We start from the raw sequence: 15,418 nt of genomic DNA on the forward strand, positions 1-15,418 counted from the left end.
GTCTTGTTAGCCTTTTGGTATGAATGAAATTTCAGTGTCTCTTGTTTTTGCCTTTTATACTTTCTTATATGGAATTCTTCTCTTAATTTCAATTTTTTGGATTGTAATCTTGCAAAAATGCAATAGATAGTATCCTATTAAGCCCCCCCGCCCCTCACATAGGAGTTGGGGTGGTGGGGAGGGTGGACTGGGAGAGGTATTTAACAGCTTTCCCCCCGCCTGTGTGGGTGCGCCCGTGCGTGTGCGTGCGTGCGTGTGTGTGTAGAAAAAAAAAGTCAAACCTTTTTATAATTGTCTAAGCATGAATTTTGATCATTTAGATATATGATTGATTGGAATACTTATTTTAACATTTGAGCATCAGCATTATACTAGGTATGTATAGAATATAAATTCAGAAGCGTTCTTCATATAAGGAAGTGGTAGAAAAATACTTTCCTCTTCTGATTAACTGGTATGTTTCATATTATCAGATAGTAAGAAGTACAGGAGCTGCTGTGACTTTTTCAATGCCAGAGAGTATTGTATCTAAATTTAATGCTTGATTGTGGTGACCATTCTTAGCCTAGATATCTGGTACAATTATCACTACCTTTCTTTACTCTGTGACTTTTAATGCTTTACACTTTTTAATGGTACAGTTATTTGTGTCTCACTTTCTCTTTGATAAGTAGCCTCAAATTCTTTTTGGATGCAGGTTAGGTATAAATACTGAGGGTAATAATAAAAAGTTAATGTGAAATACACCTTTTCTTTTTCTCCTCTATTAAGTCACATTTCCCTCCTCTCAATGTTTATAGAAGCCAATTCTGCTAATATTGTACTCTTAAGAACTCTTGCTTAGAACTGTTGTAGTATGTGTTTTGTCAGTGTCTTTCGTTCATGTGAATATTTTTGTGGTGACAGGTGGTGTTTTGGTAATGAGTGTTTTGTATTTCTATTATATAGATTGTTTTCTAAAATGTGCTGTACCTTCTAGAATCATTTACCGTGCCCTTTTTTGTTGTTCTAGATGACTTAAACCATACCTTTCTTTTCTTCAGCCTTTCCTTTATTTTTTGCTCCTTCCCACACAAAAAGGCTTCTTTTATTGCCCTCATCATCATTATTATTAAAAAGGTGTTTGTGAATCTACTATATTCATAGGCTTTCTATTTTTCAGTAAAAAGGGGTGTCTACCTTGCCTTTTGTCCTGTATGTACCATGAGGAAGTGTTACTTCTTGTTCCCCTAAGGATGGGTAGAATAGGATTTAAACTACAAGGCAAGGGATGGTAGTAGTTTGGTGACTAGATATCGATCTGGGGTAAAACACTGGGTCCCTCTGATATCTGAGCCTCCCCGTATCGTAATTTGGAAATTTGTTTTTCCTGCAGTTTAGCCAGCTTCCGTCTGTCTCTTTGATTTAATAATGGTACATTTCTTTGGGTATAGCCAACTTCATTTGGGGTCTTCATTCACAAGGAAGTGTGGGTTCTTTTCCTAATGTTAATTTGCCTGCTATAGTACTATCTTTAGTCTTTGGTGTATTCGAGATCCGAGTGTGAAGCAAGAAATGTTCTTGCTCTGCTTCCTTGTCCATGTGACTTGAATGAGAGTGCACGGTCATTCACTCTGTTTTCCATATTATGGTGTGTAATCTATCTTTCTTTTAATTTTGTTTGAATCTCTAATCAGGCTCAGGTTCAGGATACAGGTTGATCAGACACTTATCAGATCCTTTTATTTTGTACCACGTATGTAAGGGAAGAGTAGGTCATGTCCGTCAGTCCTGTGATTAATCAGAAAGAGGGTCTTGTAAATATATAATTTGTCTTCCATCCCATGATATTTGTCATGTATTTGTAAGGAAGTCTTTCTTTGTATATATTGACAATGGGCGGCAGCCCCTGATTTTTTATATGATGGGACAAAGTAAAGGATAGTTTGTTGCTGTCAGTATGCTGGCTGTGTATTTCTGAGGTTGTGTTGCATCTTTCTGCTTTGAACGCCATTGCTTGTAGAAGGTCATGGGCCTCCTTGTGTAAAGATTGGTAATGCTTCCTGAGCATTTTTTTAGCTCATTACCCTGGACTAAAAGAGAAATATTATGTACCCCACTGCAAAGAGAGGCCAAGTGTCAGCCACATTACTTCCCTTTGCACTCTTTTTTTAGAGGATTGTTCGTTTACTTTCAACTGATTGACACAGCATAAGATGGAAGGACCCCAGATATTTTTTAATGGTTCTTCCGCATTCACCCCCAGTGCTTTGTTGATTCTTGATACAGTTGCTTGTCTTCTTATACACGAGTCCTTTGCTCATTTAGAAAAGTCCTGTCACTTTTTTTTTCCTCCAAATTTAAGCAGGCCTTTCAAGTCATGTAACATATCCCTTCCTGAGACCTTGAGCAGAAGGTGACCAGGAGGGAGATGCGTGGGTTTGGGGCTGTATTCATCACTCTGCTCTCTGCAATATAGTTTCATAGTTACATGTGCACAAAGTGGCATGCCTTGCAAGAAATGTTTGGGACTGAGTTCTTAACATTCTTAAATGTGTTAATAATTGGAGACTAATTAAGTAGCATAAGTCTTAAACCACTAATCTCGCTTCGTAAAGGCATCTAAAATGCCCCCCATCTTCTAATGCCCCCATCTTCCCCCCCCAAAATCCAACAACAGCCATAACAACAAAATCCTCAAAAAGCAAAACATGATCACTCCTGCTCTAAGGTTAGTCACTAGCTTTGGACGTGATACCTAATTGGTACTTTTAGATGTACAGTCTCAATGGGGTTGACGTGTGAAAAGCCTTTTGGGACACACAATTTCCATTCATTCAACAGAACATGTACTGTCTCTCCTATTTTTCCTTATCATTTACCTCAAGGGAAGATTATGTATTTCGTCAGTTAAAAACACTTGCAAAATGGATTGCTTTTCCTCATTTATTCTCACTTACCCATTGGAATGAGTTCTGACATTCGTCTTCTCATGATAATAGTAAATTACTATGCCCCGACTTTTGTGTTCAACGTCTGTGAGATAACGGGGAGCTAATTCCCAGTAAGGACAGTAGGACAAGTTGTGACTATAACTTTCTCCATACAGCATATGACTTATTGCAGGAATGATTTATACTTTCAACTAAATCTTAGTGTCTGTAACAAGTGATAAACTTATTATTTAATCTTTTTCGCAGTGCACGTTTAACAAGCTGTATCCGTGTGTTATACTAGAATGATACACAGATACAACCAGAGGTACTCCTTCAACTGAAAACAAACAAACAAAAAAAAACAGCCAAAAAAAGAAAACAGAAAGCCCTTCTTTCCAGTTTTGAAAAAAAAGGTATATATGTATTTTTTCCTTCATCAGGCTTGATTTAGATTTGTAGGAGGCATTTTTGAAGGTATGTTAATACTACCAAGAACTAACTTAATCTTTTAAAACTTATATTTGGTTTTTTATCTTTTTCTTAAAAGTCATTTCTGAGGATGTATGTGCCCCATTGGTTTTCTGGGGCACTTGGATATCAAACCATTTGGGAGCAGTAAATGGGTACAAGGTGTGAAATTACCGAATAGAAAGAAAAAAAGATGCTTTAGTGAAAAATTACCCATTTATTATTAAAAATAATCTCAAAGTGATGATTGGAAGTGTAAATTCAGATATTTTAAGAAAAAGCGGCATGCTGATGTGGTTACCATTGTGAAACCAATGTATGTATTGTATAAAGAACATTCCGCAAATGGGGATGTTTAAAAGATGAAGTTGATGGGATTGGTTTTTTTTAAAGTGCTAAGGGTTTTTTTTTTTCCTTTAAAAATTAATTAAAATAAAATAGCCCTTCTTAGTGAAGAAAATGTAAACTTTAATGAACGTTCAGCCGAGTGAAACACTTAAAACGTTAAGATTCAAGATAAGGAATTTTTATCGTGAATCCACAAGGGGGTAGTGATGTTCTATCAAAGATATTTGTGGTGGCAACGTGAGATGATCTCTTCTAACATTTTAGATTTACAGATAAAACTGGCATGCTTGCATTTTAACTTAATAAGATCTTCTTTTAAAAATGTTTATTGACAAAACTGTTTATCGCTTAAATTTTTAAAAAATCCATTTGGGTGAATGGCTACTTTAAGCTCTATGAATGGTAAAGAAGAGAGAATGTCCTTGTAGTTTTGTGCTTCTGGGAGTTTACTAAGAATCTGAGGGTCACTTATTTTCCAAGAATGTAGTAATCTTAAATTTCCTGGGAAACATTAGGAATCTAGGAATCAGTAACTTAAGTGTCCCAGATAAAAGGATTTTAGTAAATTGTGTCTAAATTTTACAGAAGTTTGTATTCTTAGTTGTATTTTTAGCTCTGCCAAGAGATGAAAAATGTGAACAATCCACACCACTAGCCGCTTTTAATAGTTCTGAGTTAATCAAATTTTTATAATCTCTTTTCTTATTAGTTTATATGGTATCATTAGATAGAAGCCTTTTTTTTCCTCTCCCCCACACATAAAAACTCCAGTAGCTTGCCTCTGGTCACTGTGTCCTATCCTGTTGTATTCAGAATTACTTAAAATTAGGTGTGGTGTGGCAGTGCCAGGTAGTTTTCAATGGAGGAATAAAACCTGTCTAGCTGTATCATGCACTCTTTTTTGAATGATATGCCATGTGGTGGGAGAAAGATTTAAGGTTGGGATGGGGGGACTACGTTCTATTTATTTAGAGTTAAACAATTATCTTTAAAAAATGTTACTTCTAACATTAATAACATGAAACATGCCCATGGTTTAGAAGTTACGCTTGTTTGTGGGCTATACACATTGTTTATTTTTCATTTTTGGTGTAGGGAATTGTTAGTTAATATAGCTTTTCTGTTTTTTTTTTTTAGTATCTTTTTCCTTTCCTCTTTCTGAGCGAGGGCTTTTTCTTTTATCTCCTTTGCTAAATGACTTTGGTGATTTAACATCCCCAAAGATGCACTGTTTTTTTTCACATACTACTCTAAGCTCTACCGGGAGCTGAACTATGATGTCAGCATTTTCATTCATGAATTTGATTCTTCTAAATCTCTTTTCTTGTTTTGTATTTCTGAACTGACTTCTGGCACATGCACAAATCGGTTTAACATCAGTCAGCCCATAAATCAACGATAAAAGGTAAAAGATAAGGTAGTGGGGTTGTTATTTAGATAGTGCTGTAGTCTTGCTGATTTGCATCAGTGTAGTTTGGATAAGGTTTCTGGCCAAACTGATTGAAATCTAAAAACAGTTTAATTATCTTACGGTTTTGTGGATTGAGCTGTGTTGTGAACATTTTGACACTAAATTTTTGTTCTTGCATGAGGTTCTGATTCCTGTGCTGCAGCTGCATTGTCATAAAGTAGTATTTTATAATTTGACTTGGAGGATTTTACTTTATTTCAGAGAGATTAGGTTGGGAGATTAAATTACATTCCATTCAGATTATTTATGTAATGAATTTGGTCTTTCCCTTTTGATCATTCTGTTGATTTTGAAATATTTTAAAGAACTTTATTGTGGTACTTTTACTTTTTAATGTTACTATAATTGTTATCATTAGAGAACTAGTGTAGCATCCCTTGTGTCAGAATTGGGTTTCATTTCCCCTAGATTGTACACTCATGTAGCCGTTGACTTCAGTTTCTTCTCCAGGGAGGTCACTGCTTGTAATTTAGTACTGCGTGAGAGCAGTTTTTGAAGAAATCTTATTTGGAGTTTTCCTCTGCAGGGCCGAGTTTGAGGCTGAGCCTCCGGCGCATGGCATCTTTCGAGCCTCCTGTAGTTGATGAATGGTGAGCTTTAAAAAAGTTCATTTTCTCTGCTTTCTTGGGGGTGTGTTGACTCTTTAGATATTTAATTGCTGAGAAACATTAGAAGTATGATGTGTTGTACTTAGGAATCATCATTTTAGCTCAGTTAAAATTCGTAGTTAGAGTAGATGGTTCAAACTGTAACCATTTTGATTGATACCCAGTCTCACTCCTGAGCTGACTTTTTAAAAATCATGACAACTCTGAGATACTGTCTTCTCCCACTCTTGAATGAATCTAGAGCTTTGTGATCCTTTATGTTGAGCTGAATTTTCTGATGAGTGACATAGCCGAGTACATTGTCTGTTAAGTAGCTTTCTCCTTTAAGTAGGTATACTAAGAAAAAGAAAATAAAAGCAAATAGACTGAGTAAGCATTTGAGGATGACTTAAATGGCATTTATTGTAAGAAATGCAGTTTTAAAATTATTTAAATACAGTTTCTAAGAAGGAATCCATTTGTAAATAATATCAAAGAAAGGAATATTAATTTAATCGTAGGGAGTCTCTGTAAAACTCCCTAATTTCCAAACCATGTACCACTGTAGGATTTATGAGAAGCTGTGGGCTTTGGTATCAGATTTCAAAATGTTTGGAAGACTTATTGTAGCGTCAGCATTATTATTTTTGTCTCACGCTGAACCCAACAGTGATAGGTTAGTCCTCCACTAGGGCCTTTAGGTTTCCTAGATGGCTTTTATATCAAGCCCACTTTGATTCCCCATTAGTACTGTTCTCTTTAAATAGCCAGGAGCACTGGCGAACAGGGTCGGGGACCCCAGCTAGAGTTGTATTTTCTGCTGTTCTTGCTGCCACTTGCGGAGGCCATGGTGCTGGAACCCTCTCTCTCCTTGGCCTCCACAGCCTTCTCTTCCTTACCATACACTATTTCTCCATTTATCACTCTTGATTCTGGCACTTCTCATCTTGCTTTTCTCACATCACAGCTCTCATTGTATAATGAGTTAACTCTTCGATAATACTTTTGAGAGGATTCATGTTGAAAAGATTCATGTGCTGAGCAAAGGGCTGTCCTAGTGATGACCTCTAAAGTTTCTTCCCATTCTAAGTTTTATGATATAAGAAATGGAGTTGGACATACGGAATCTCACCTTATGACAGGCTTTGCTGCTATGCAGCGATTCAATGTAAGTGTGTCTTTTCCTTTTGAGTTACTTGCTGCAGGTCAAGAATTAATATGTTGGCTCAGGCTGTGTAGGAGGAATTCGAACTGCAGTCTCTGAGGTGCCTCCTTTCTGCTATGCATAGAGGGTTTAACTTTTAAAGGTCTGCCTGTTTAAAACATTGTGTTTGCTTTGAGAAAATGTAAAAAAATTGTTAAAGTTGTTAAATTGTTAAATAGGATCCACAGTATGAAACCTTCAGTCTCATTTATTCCTTGTGACATATTTAAGGTCTTCATTCAGATATTTGGAAGTCTACTTGGGAAAATAGACTTAAATAATACATGATTACAGAAGAAAAAAGTATCTGCTCACCTCAGATTTTTTATGTTGAAGGTAGTAGTGTTTATATTCATTTATTGTGTTTTCTGGAGTTGATTAATGTAATTATTATTAAAATGTATTGATTGCCAGTAATTCAGTAAATAAGACTCTTCCTATTAAAAACTCACGTAGCTAACCAATGTCACTGAACAATTTGTGTAGTAATTGTTAAAAGGGAACCAATTTGCTGTGTAAACTTGCACTGAAAACACCATCAAATATTATTAAAAAAAAGAACAAATTAAGAAAAACCAAACTCATGTGGGTTGGGAAATCTATGTGGGTCCACTATAATTATAATTATATGGGGTCTTCACATGGACATACTCCTTGGATTACTAAAGGCCCAGCACTTAGAGAGAAGCTTTGAATATAATTTAGTTTTTAAAAGTTTCTTCCATATTTAAAGATACAGAGGGTCAAGGTAAAGTTCCTGGTGTTCTTGTAAATATTCTCTGCCTTGTCTTTTCTGTCTCTGCTGTTATGAAGGATGCTGCCTGAATCATCATTTGCTTTGCAAAACTTCTGATGGAGGTGTCGTCTTCATTTAGTTTTATTGATGGAGGCTATTGTGCTAAAAAGAAAGCTGTAACAAGTAGAAAGGTGGTGAGTGGGTACTCAACATTTTTGAAGTACTTGTCTTTCTTCCTAGGGTCCTCTAGAAATTGATCATAGATTACTTGACCAAATTCAAGGCCCAGAGATTTATTCCAGGTGTTCTGGGAGGCGAGAACTATCAGTTCCATACTGAATCTGAAGATTCTAAATGTGACCCATTGCTGCTTTTATGAGCATCTTCTAATGCAAATGTGGTGATGGTGGTGACATCTCTTAACTGGGCTGAATATCCTTGACAGCTTTTATCTGTCCTCGCCAAGTATTTTTAGTCTCTTTGGCCTCTGTGGTCATGTCTGGAGGAACTGAGGATGAATTTAGCTGCTCTGGTGCTGTTCCAAGTTATTGTGGATGTTCTTTGCTACCTTCTTCACCAGCGTGCCACAGTACCACCTCTGACAAGGTTCCTTGCCCTTGTCGTGTGATGAAAGAGCAGAGACACCGAAACTGTTTGCTTAATACAAATGAAAAAAATCATGATTTTCAGAATGTTTTTAGAAATAAATGAAAGTAATCTGGCTCTGAGGTTCATTTATACAGAAAGGTTTTCAGGCGAGTTTTTTGTATTTATAATATTGATACTTGTAAACAGGATTGGCTGGCTTATTCAAAAAAATCTGAGGTTCTTGGCGGACACTAGGAAATACAGCTTGCTTCCGATTGATGTCAGGGAGGGTAAGCAGGCCCTGCTTTAGCTAGAGCAGCTTTGATTACAAGAACATAAGCCACTCAAGTTAGGTGAAGGAGGTTTTCGTGAAAGAATAGCAGAAGCAGTCTTAAGCCTACAAGGATAGAAGATGAAGTGCAGCTGGACCTGGAAAGTCTGGAGTGACTTTCCCTCTGGAGACCCCTTTGGACTAAGCTGGAATCTCTTCTGGGATGCTGTGGCTCCCATCCCTGCTGTTTTCTCTATCTGCTCTGTTCCCGTTTTGCCTTTCAGAACAATTTTCTCCATTTACATGTAGCTTCCTTGCTCCTCCATAACTTGCATGTCAGTGTGGCCTGCTACGGCCCCAGTCATGCCTCCTGCATGGCCTTACTCTAGTTTCAGAAAGCTCACCATCATCTGACTTTAGTCTCAAGACAGAATCAGATTGTCTCCTCTCAGCCTGTTGCTTTGTTTCCATAGGCCAGAGGTTCACCCCACTCCTGACAGCCTTAAAGGAAGGTCGATTAGGACCCAGTGGCCTATTGATCATTTAGAGGGGCTTAGGGTGAGGGGGTCCTGGTGCCTCAAACTTTGTCAGTGTAGGAAAAAGAAAGAATATTGACCCCAAGAATGGGTGCAGTTGCTATTGTAATTTAATTTATTTAAAATGTTCACTGGAGCTACAGGTAGGAGGCCAGACGTCCTCAGTCAGTTAGGCTTGATGTGTGTAATAACTGTCCCAAAGCTGGTGCTCTGTGTGAAATGTGACAAAGCAGGGCACACTGGAATAAGGTAGTCTCTTGCCCTGTGGTGATTCTCAGGACGACTCAGTCAGTTTAGGGGAATGTCAGTATCATCTGAGGTTTTCCATGATTCAGATATTTGGATAGAATTCCTCCCTTTCTCCCTTGGTGTGGACCACTGAACTTAAAGGCTGTGTTCTTAGTGAGAAAGAGGCGCCTGTAGAGGAGTGGGTGGGAGAGAAGAAAACAGAGAATCTTCTGAACTGGGCTTTTCTTTAAGGGTATTTGGCCACCTGTATGCATACTTGTTTGGCTTTTCCTTCATATGTCTTTCCTGCCTCTAATCTGTTGTTTTTCTTGATTTCTCATGGGAGAATAAGGAAACAGAATTACAGAAGACAGGTGGAAGAACTTTGAAAGGACAGTAGTTTTGGCGGTACCGCGTAAAGGGCTAATAGCCTGCACACCATTGACTTCTCTGAATATACAGCCGTGTAATTGGTGTTTCATAATGATGACCCTGTGTATATTCAGAAAAGCAATACTCATTGTGTTCTGCTTAACAAGGCAGGAAGGTATTTAATATTTTAAAGAAACATAATTATCAAAGTAGTTTTTAGCACCAGTAATAACTGAATTTTCAAAACTTAAAAGTTTTTTTTAGTCAACGGATTTGAATCCTATTTTTAATAACAGCTTTACTGAGGTATAATTTACATACCTTAAAATTCACTCTTTAAAAATGTACAATTCAGTAAGTTTTAATATATTCACACAGTCGTTCAGCTATTACCAAGATTTCATTTTAAAAAGTTTTCATTGTCTTCAAAAGAAGCCCATACCCAATAGCAGTCACTCCTCATTCCCCTTTCTCCCTGGCCCTTAGCAACCACTAATCTACTTTCTGTGTGTATGGATTTGCCTATTCTGGACATTTCATATAAATGGAATCATGCAATATGTGGTCTTTTATAACTGGCTTCTTTCACTTAGTATAATGTTTTTAAAGTTCATCTGTGTTGTAGCATGTATCAGTACTTCATTTTTATGGCAGAATAATATTCCATTGTGTGGATGTACCACATTTATTTATCCATTCATCAGTTTATGGACATTTGGATTATCTCTCCTTTTTTTAGCTATTATGAATAATGCTGCTGTGAACATTCATACACAAGTTTTTATCTGAACATATTTCTCATGGGAATATACCTAGGAATTGGATTGCTGAATCATATGGTAATTCTAAGTTTAACTTTTTGAGGAACTGCCAAGTTGTTTTCCATAGCGGCAGCACCACTTTACAATCCGACCAGCAATGCAGGAGTGTTTCATTTACTCCACATCCTCACCAATACTTGTTATTTTCCATTTGTCTAATACTAGCCATCCTAGTGGACTTGTGGCACAGTGGTTAAGAGCTTGGCTGCTAACCAAAAGGTCGGCTGTTCAAATCCACCAGATGCCTTGTTGGAAACCCTATGGGGCAGTTCTACTCTGTCTGTAGAGTCACTATGAGTTACAGTCGACTTGACAACGGGTTTGGTTTTTCGTTAGTGGGTATGAAGTGGTATCTCACTCTGGTTTTTATTTATGTTTCCCTAGTGAATGATGATGTTGAACATCTTTTCATGTGCTCATTGGCTATTTTGTATACCTTAGAGAAACTTTTGAATTCAAATACTTTACCCATTTTTTAATTAGGTTGTCTTTTTATTGTTGAATTGTAGGAGTTCTTTATATATTCTGGATACTAGTCCCATATCAGATATATAATTTACAAATACTTTCTCCAATTCAGTGGGTTGTCTTTTCACTTTCTTGATGGTGTCCTTTGAAGCACAAGTGTTTTTAATTTTGATGAAGTACAGTTTATTTTTTCTTTTGTTGCTTAGGCTTTTGGCATCATATCTAGGAAACCATTGCCTAATCCAAGGCCATGAAGATTTACACCTATGTTTTCTTCTAAGTGTTTTATGGTTTTAGCTCTTACATTCAAGTCTCTGATCTATTATTTTTTTTTTTTCCACAATTTCATTTGGGTTTATTCAGATCACTATAAAAATCCCTCCTGTACTCCCACAGTTATCAGAGAGCGGTGACGATGTTACTATGATTCACCTGCAGGCATCTCTACCTGTAGTAGCTCCTCTGATGACAAACTGAGCAGAATGCCCACCCTGAAGTTTACAAATCTAATTTGATCCTAAACCAGTTCAACTAGACATCTGATTAGTTATTGCAGAAGGAAACTCTGATTAGTTAGTGCGGAAGGAAACAGGGAAACAACTACCAAATAGAGCAGTTCTTCTCTGGAGCGATTGGGCTTATCCTGGTTACGTCAGAGTCGTAATACTGTCTGGTTGGCTGACTGGCACCAACATGAAGGAAAAATATCTGGGTGAGAATTCAACTGTCATAAGAGACTTGACCTAAAATTACCATATTAATGTTTCCAGCTTTTCTCAAAAGAAATCTACCCATTTTTTTCATCATCAGTGTCCTCAATGCCATGGACTGGAAGTCTGGTTACATGACTCATTCTGTACGGTTACAACTGGTCCAGTTTTATGACTAGGTACAAACTTGACTTGAACATCCAAATGTAGTTTCTTCCTTTCAGAGGAAGGAGATGAACCAACCACCCTGTATCCTATATTTCTGCTGTCAATGCTGTACCCTCGACTGCCAGTACTTTTCATGAGATGCTATCTGGATGGGCTTCCTATTTTCACTAGTTCATCTGTCAGCACTGAGCTGGCAGTTCTTCATTGCTACACCTTGAGTAACCTGTACAGTAAGCTCTGCAGGGGTGGATCCAATATTTCTACCTTTATTTACAAATATCACATAAATGGATTCTAGTTGAATCTACACGTTTAAATCCATTGGCTAAAAACATATTACATATTGTAAACATGGCGATATTTAATACAGTATCTATTCTAAAATATTTTCATGTCATGATCACATCTGTTATACCTGAAATTGAATTTATACACCTCAGAGAATTACTAGCAATGGTTGCTCACTTTATAATTGGGCAGGGGGTTAGGGTGACATTTTACTATTTCAGAAACATCTTCAAAGTAAAGTTAAAGCTTGTCTTTGATTGGCTCGGTAAATCCTTTTTTGTATCCATATTTAAACTGAAGATTGACACAAAAAACAGCTAGGGCCTCTTCTAATTTACAGGATTTTAAAAAATCAGTTTAAGATTTTCGGGGAGAGTGTCTGTTGTGAAGAATTAAAAAAAAAACTGCTGCAAAATAAACTTAATGGAAAAGGAACTTGAGACTGTCAGTCAGGAGCCCAGCGGCTGTCAGTCCTGCTTGGGGCGCAGCTGCCGTTTCCAGGCCTCGTTCAAGTACACTAGTCGTTTGTAGTTGACGATAAGAAGAATGAAGTTCAGCCCGTATGTGATGATGCAGATGAGGCAAAACTCCTTGAGCACAAAGTACAGAATGTAGGCCAGGTATAGAGACCCCACGACAGACACGATGGAGGACGTCATAAGGATCAAAGCTGCACCTGCACTCGCTGTCATGCGAAGTAATAATTGTAGTATATAAAATATAAGTTCAGAGACACTGTTTGGCTGGTTTAATACACCATCCTTTCCAAAAATGGAACCCAAAAGACCAAATCCTCGACCCCATCTGGAGGCCAGGGCAGCGGAGCACTTCACCCAGGGCCCCAGGTTGCACAGGGCCCGGTGCTCAGGGTCCCACTCCTTCTCGCGCTCCTCATGGTAGGCGTAGATGGAGAACAGGATCCCGGCGGTGCACCTCTGATCTATTATTTTAATTTTTGAAAATGGTGTGAGGTAGGGATCCAGCTTTCTTTTAGGGGTCCACATCTTTTGCATGTGGATATCCAGTTATTCCAGCACCATTTGTTGAAAAGACTCTTTTTCTCCTGTTGAATGGTCTTGGCACCATTGTTGAAAATAAGTTGACATAAATGTGGGTTTATTTTTGGAGTCTCAGTTCTGTTCCATTGATCCATATGTCTGTCCTTCTGTGAGTACCTTACAGCCTTGATTATTGTAGCTTTGTATTAAGTTTTGAAGTTGGAAAATGTGAGTCCTCCTATTTTGTTCTTTTTCAAGATTGTTTTGGCTATTCTTGATCCCTTGGATTTCTGAATATTAGGATCAGCTTGTCAATTTCTGCAAAAAAGGCAGCTGGTATATTGATACGGATTGTGTTGAATCTGTGGATTAATTTAGGGAGTTTAATTCCTTCTTATGGATCTAGCGTTTGCTTAGGAACTACTGGCTAAATCAAGCACTCAAGCATTGTCTTAAAAATATACTGTTGGTTTAATTTATTAATACAGTGGCCTGCCTTGGTAAAGCATGATAATTCACTGTTAGGCTGGAATTGGACTTTTCAGGATAAAGAGAGCAAATAACTATTCCATATAATCTGTAGGTTGGCATATTGTAGTATGTGCTCTTTTGATGAAAGTTTGCTAATGCCTTCCATGTTGAGAAAAAATGTGGTATTCTTGTTAGCATGCATTCTGGTTTATAGGAACTTAACATAGATGCCATATATGAATGTTTAATTATCAAATAATTTGAATATATTAACAATAACTTTGTGACATTAAAATTGATACAATTTTTGTTATTATTATTGGAGGTTTCAGAAGATATTCTAGGATCTTGTAGTCCTAAATCAATTCATTTATTCAACAAATAATTTAGTGTCTTCATGTGCCCTGGTGGTGCAGTGATTAAGAGCTAAGCCTGCTAACCAGAAGGTTGGCAGTTTGAATACACCAGCCACTTCTTGGAAACCCTGTGGGGCAGTTGTTCTCTGTCCTATAGGGTCGCTGTGAGTGGGAATCTATTCGACAGCAATGGGTTTTTTTGATGTGCCAGGTACAGGGAAAACAGCCACAGTCCCTGTGCTTATGTAGTTCATGGGGGGTAGAGGGTTGAGGGTGGGAGGGTGGTGAGACTGCTATTAAGCAAGGTGTCATCATGAAATTACAACTGCAGTCAATGCCGTGAAGGCGAGTGTAATGTAGCATAAAGGAGTTGACTGATTTGAGAGTTTGGGGAGGCTTCTTGAGCTGAGCTCTGAAGGAAAATGTGAGTTGAGGGAAGAATCAGGGAAAGAAGTGCTAGGTAATAGGATGAGCTGGTTAGTGAAATGTGTGGGAATACTCTGGTCATATTCTGGTTGTTTATAACTTTTGGGAAGGAGTATCTGAAGACTTGGCTCTGGCCTTTACTCTGCCTCTTAAGTGCCTAGTGACTTTGAGTAACTTAATTTCTCTGAGCTTTTCTGTTGTTTTTAATCTTATGAGGCAGAGTGTAACCATTTTTATTTAGAGATATAGGAAAACATACAGAAATCTAGGCTTTTGATTGTATTCGTATAATTTAGAAATAACTATTTGTGACCGTCCATGGTTGGCCACTTGGAAATGCAGTGCTGGTGTATTGAATACTTTTCTGAACATTTTCCCTGGTCTTTGAAACTAGAGTTTACTTCAGTTTATACACAAAGCACACTGTGCATGGCACTTGTGAAATCTCCATCCTGCAGGGGAGCAGATATGGATGTAAGTGATTCAAGACAGTTGGTAATAAATGCTGTAATAATGCACTGGGAGAAGTTGGGATGACTTTTTGGTAGGGGTAGAATTTGACCTGGAATCAGACAGGCAAACATGGTGGTTGGAGGAGAAATTCTAAGCAGAGGAAATGGAGCAAAGGCATAGAGCCAGGAGAGTACAGGGAGTGGCTGGAATTCTGGGTGCATATGCCAGGTAGGTAAGCCAGGAAAAGTAGATAGGGGTCAAATTGTAGAGGCTAGACTGAGGAGCCTGGATTTTGTCTGCTCTGGGAGAGGCTTTTGAGTTTTTCAGCAGAGGAGTGGAATTGATTGGATAAAATCGATTCTCCTTTAAGGTGCTAATAAGGGCCACCTGCTTACCTCTCCAGCTTCACCCTCACTATACAGTCATGTTAAGTTCTTTGAGATTCTCATGGCACCAGGGCACCATGCTTTCTCTTGGGTTTAGGCCTTGCACATGCTATTGCCTGGATTTAGAAGATGCACTTTCCTACCAAATG

General features: G+C 37.9%; 1 protein-coding gene and 1 pseudogene across 1 annotated transcript in view; one reads left to right on the forward strand and one right to left on the reverse strand.

Annotated features, from left to right (window-relative positions):
• Positions 1-215: 215 nt before the first annotated feature.
• CAMTA1 (calmodulin binding transcription activator 1) overlaps positions 216-15,418 on the forward strand; it is a 1,148,791-nt gene continuing 1,133,588 nt past the window's right edge. The window contains exon 1 of the mRNA XM_023739374.1: positions 216-5,792. Coding sequence (XP_023595142.1) covers positions 5,790-5,792 — 3 coding nt within the window. The 5' untranslated portion in view covers positions 216-5,789. The remainder of the gene's footprint in view (positions 5,793-15,418) is intronic.
• LOC111822139 (vitamin K epoxide reductase complex subunit 1-like protein 1 pseudogene) lies at positions 10,862-14,058 on the reverse strand (annotated as a pseudogene).

The sequence above is a fragment of the Trichechus manatus genome, unplaced genomic scaffold, assembly GCF_000243295.1.
Source record: "Trichechus manatus latirostris isolate Lorelei unplaced genomic scaffold, TriManLat1.0 scaffold00133, whole genome shotgun sequence".
NCBI classification, from domain to species: domain Eukaryota; kingdom Metazoa; phylum Chordata; class Mammalia; order Sirenia; family Trichechidae; genus Trichechus; species Trichechus manatus.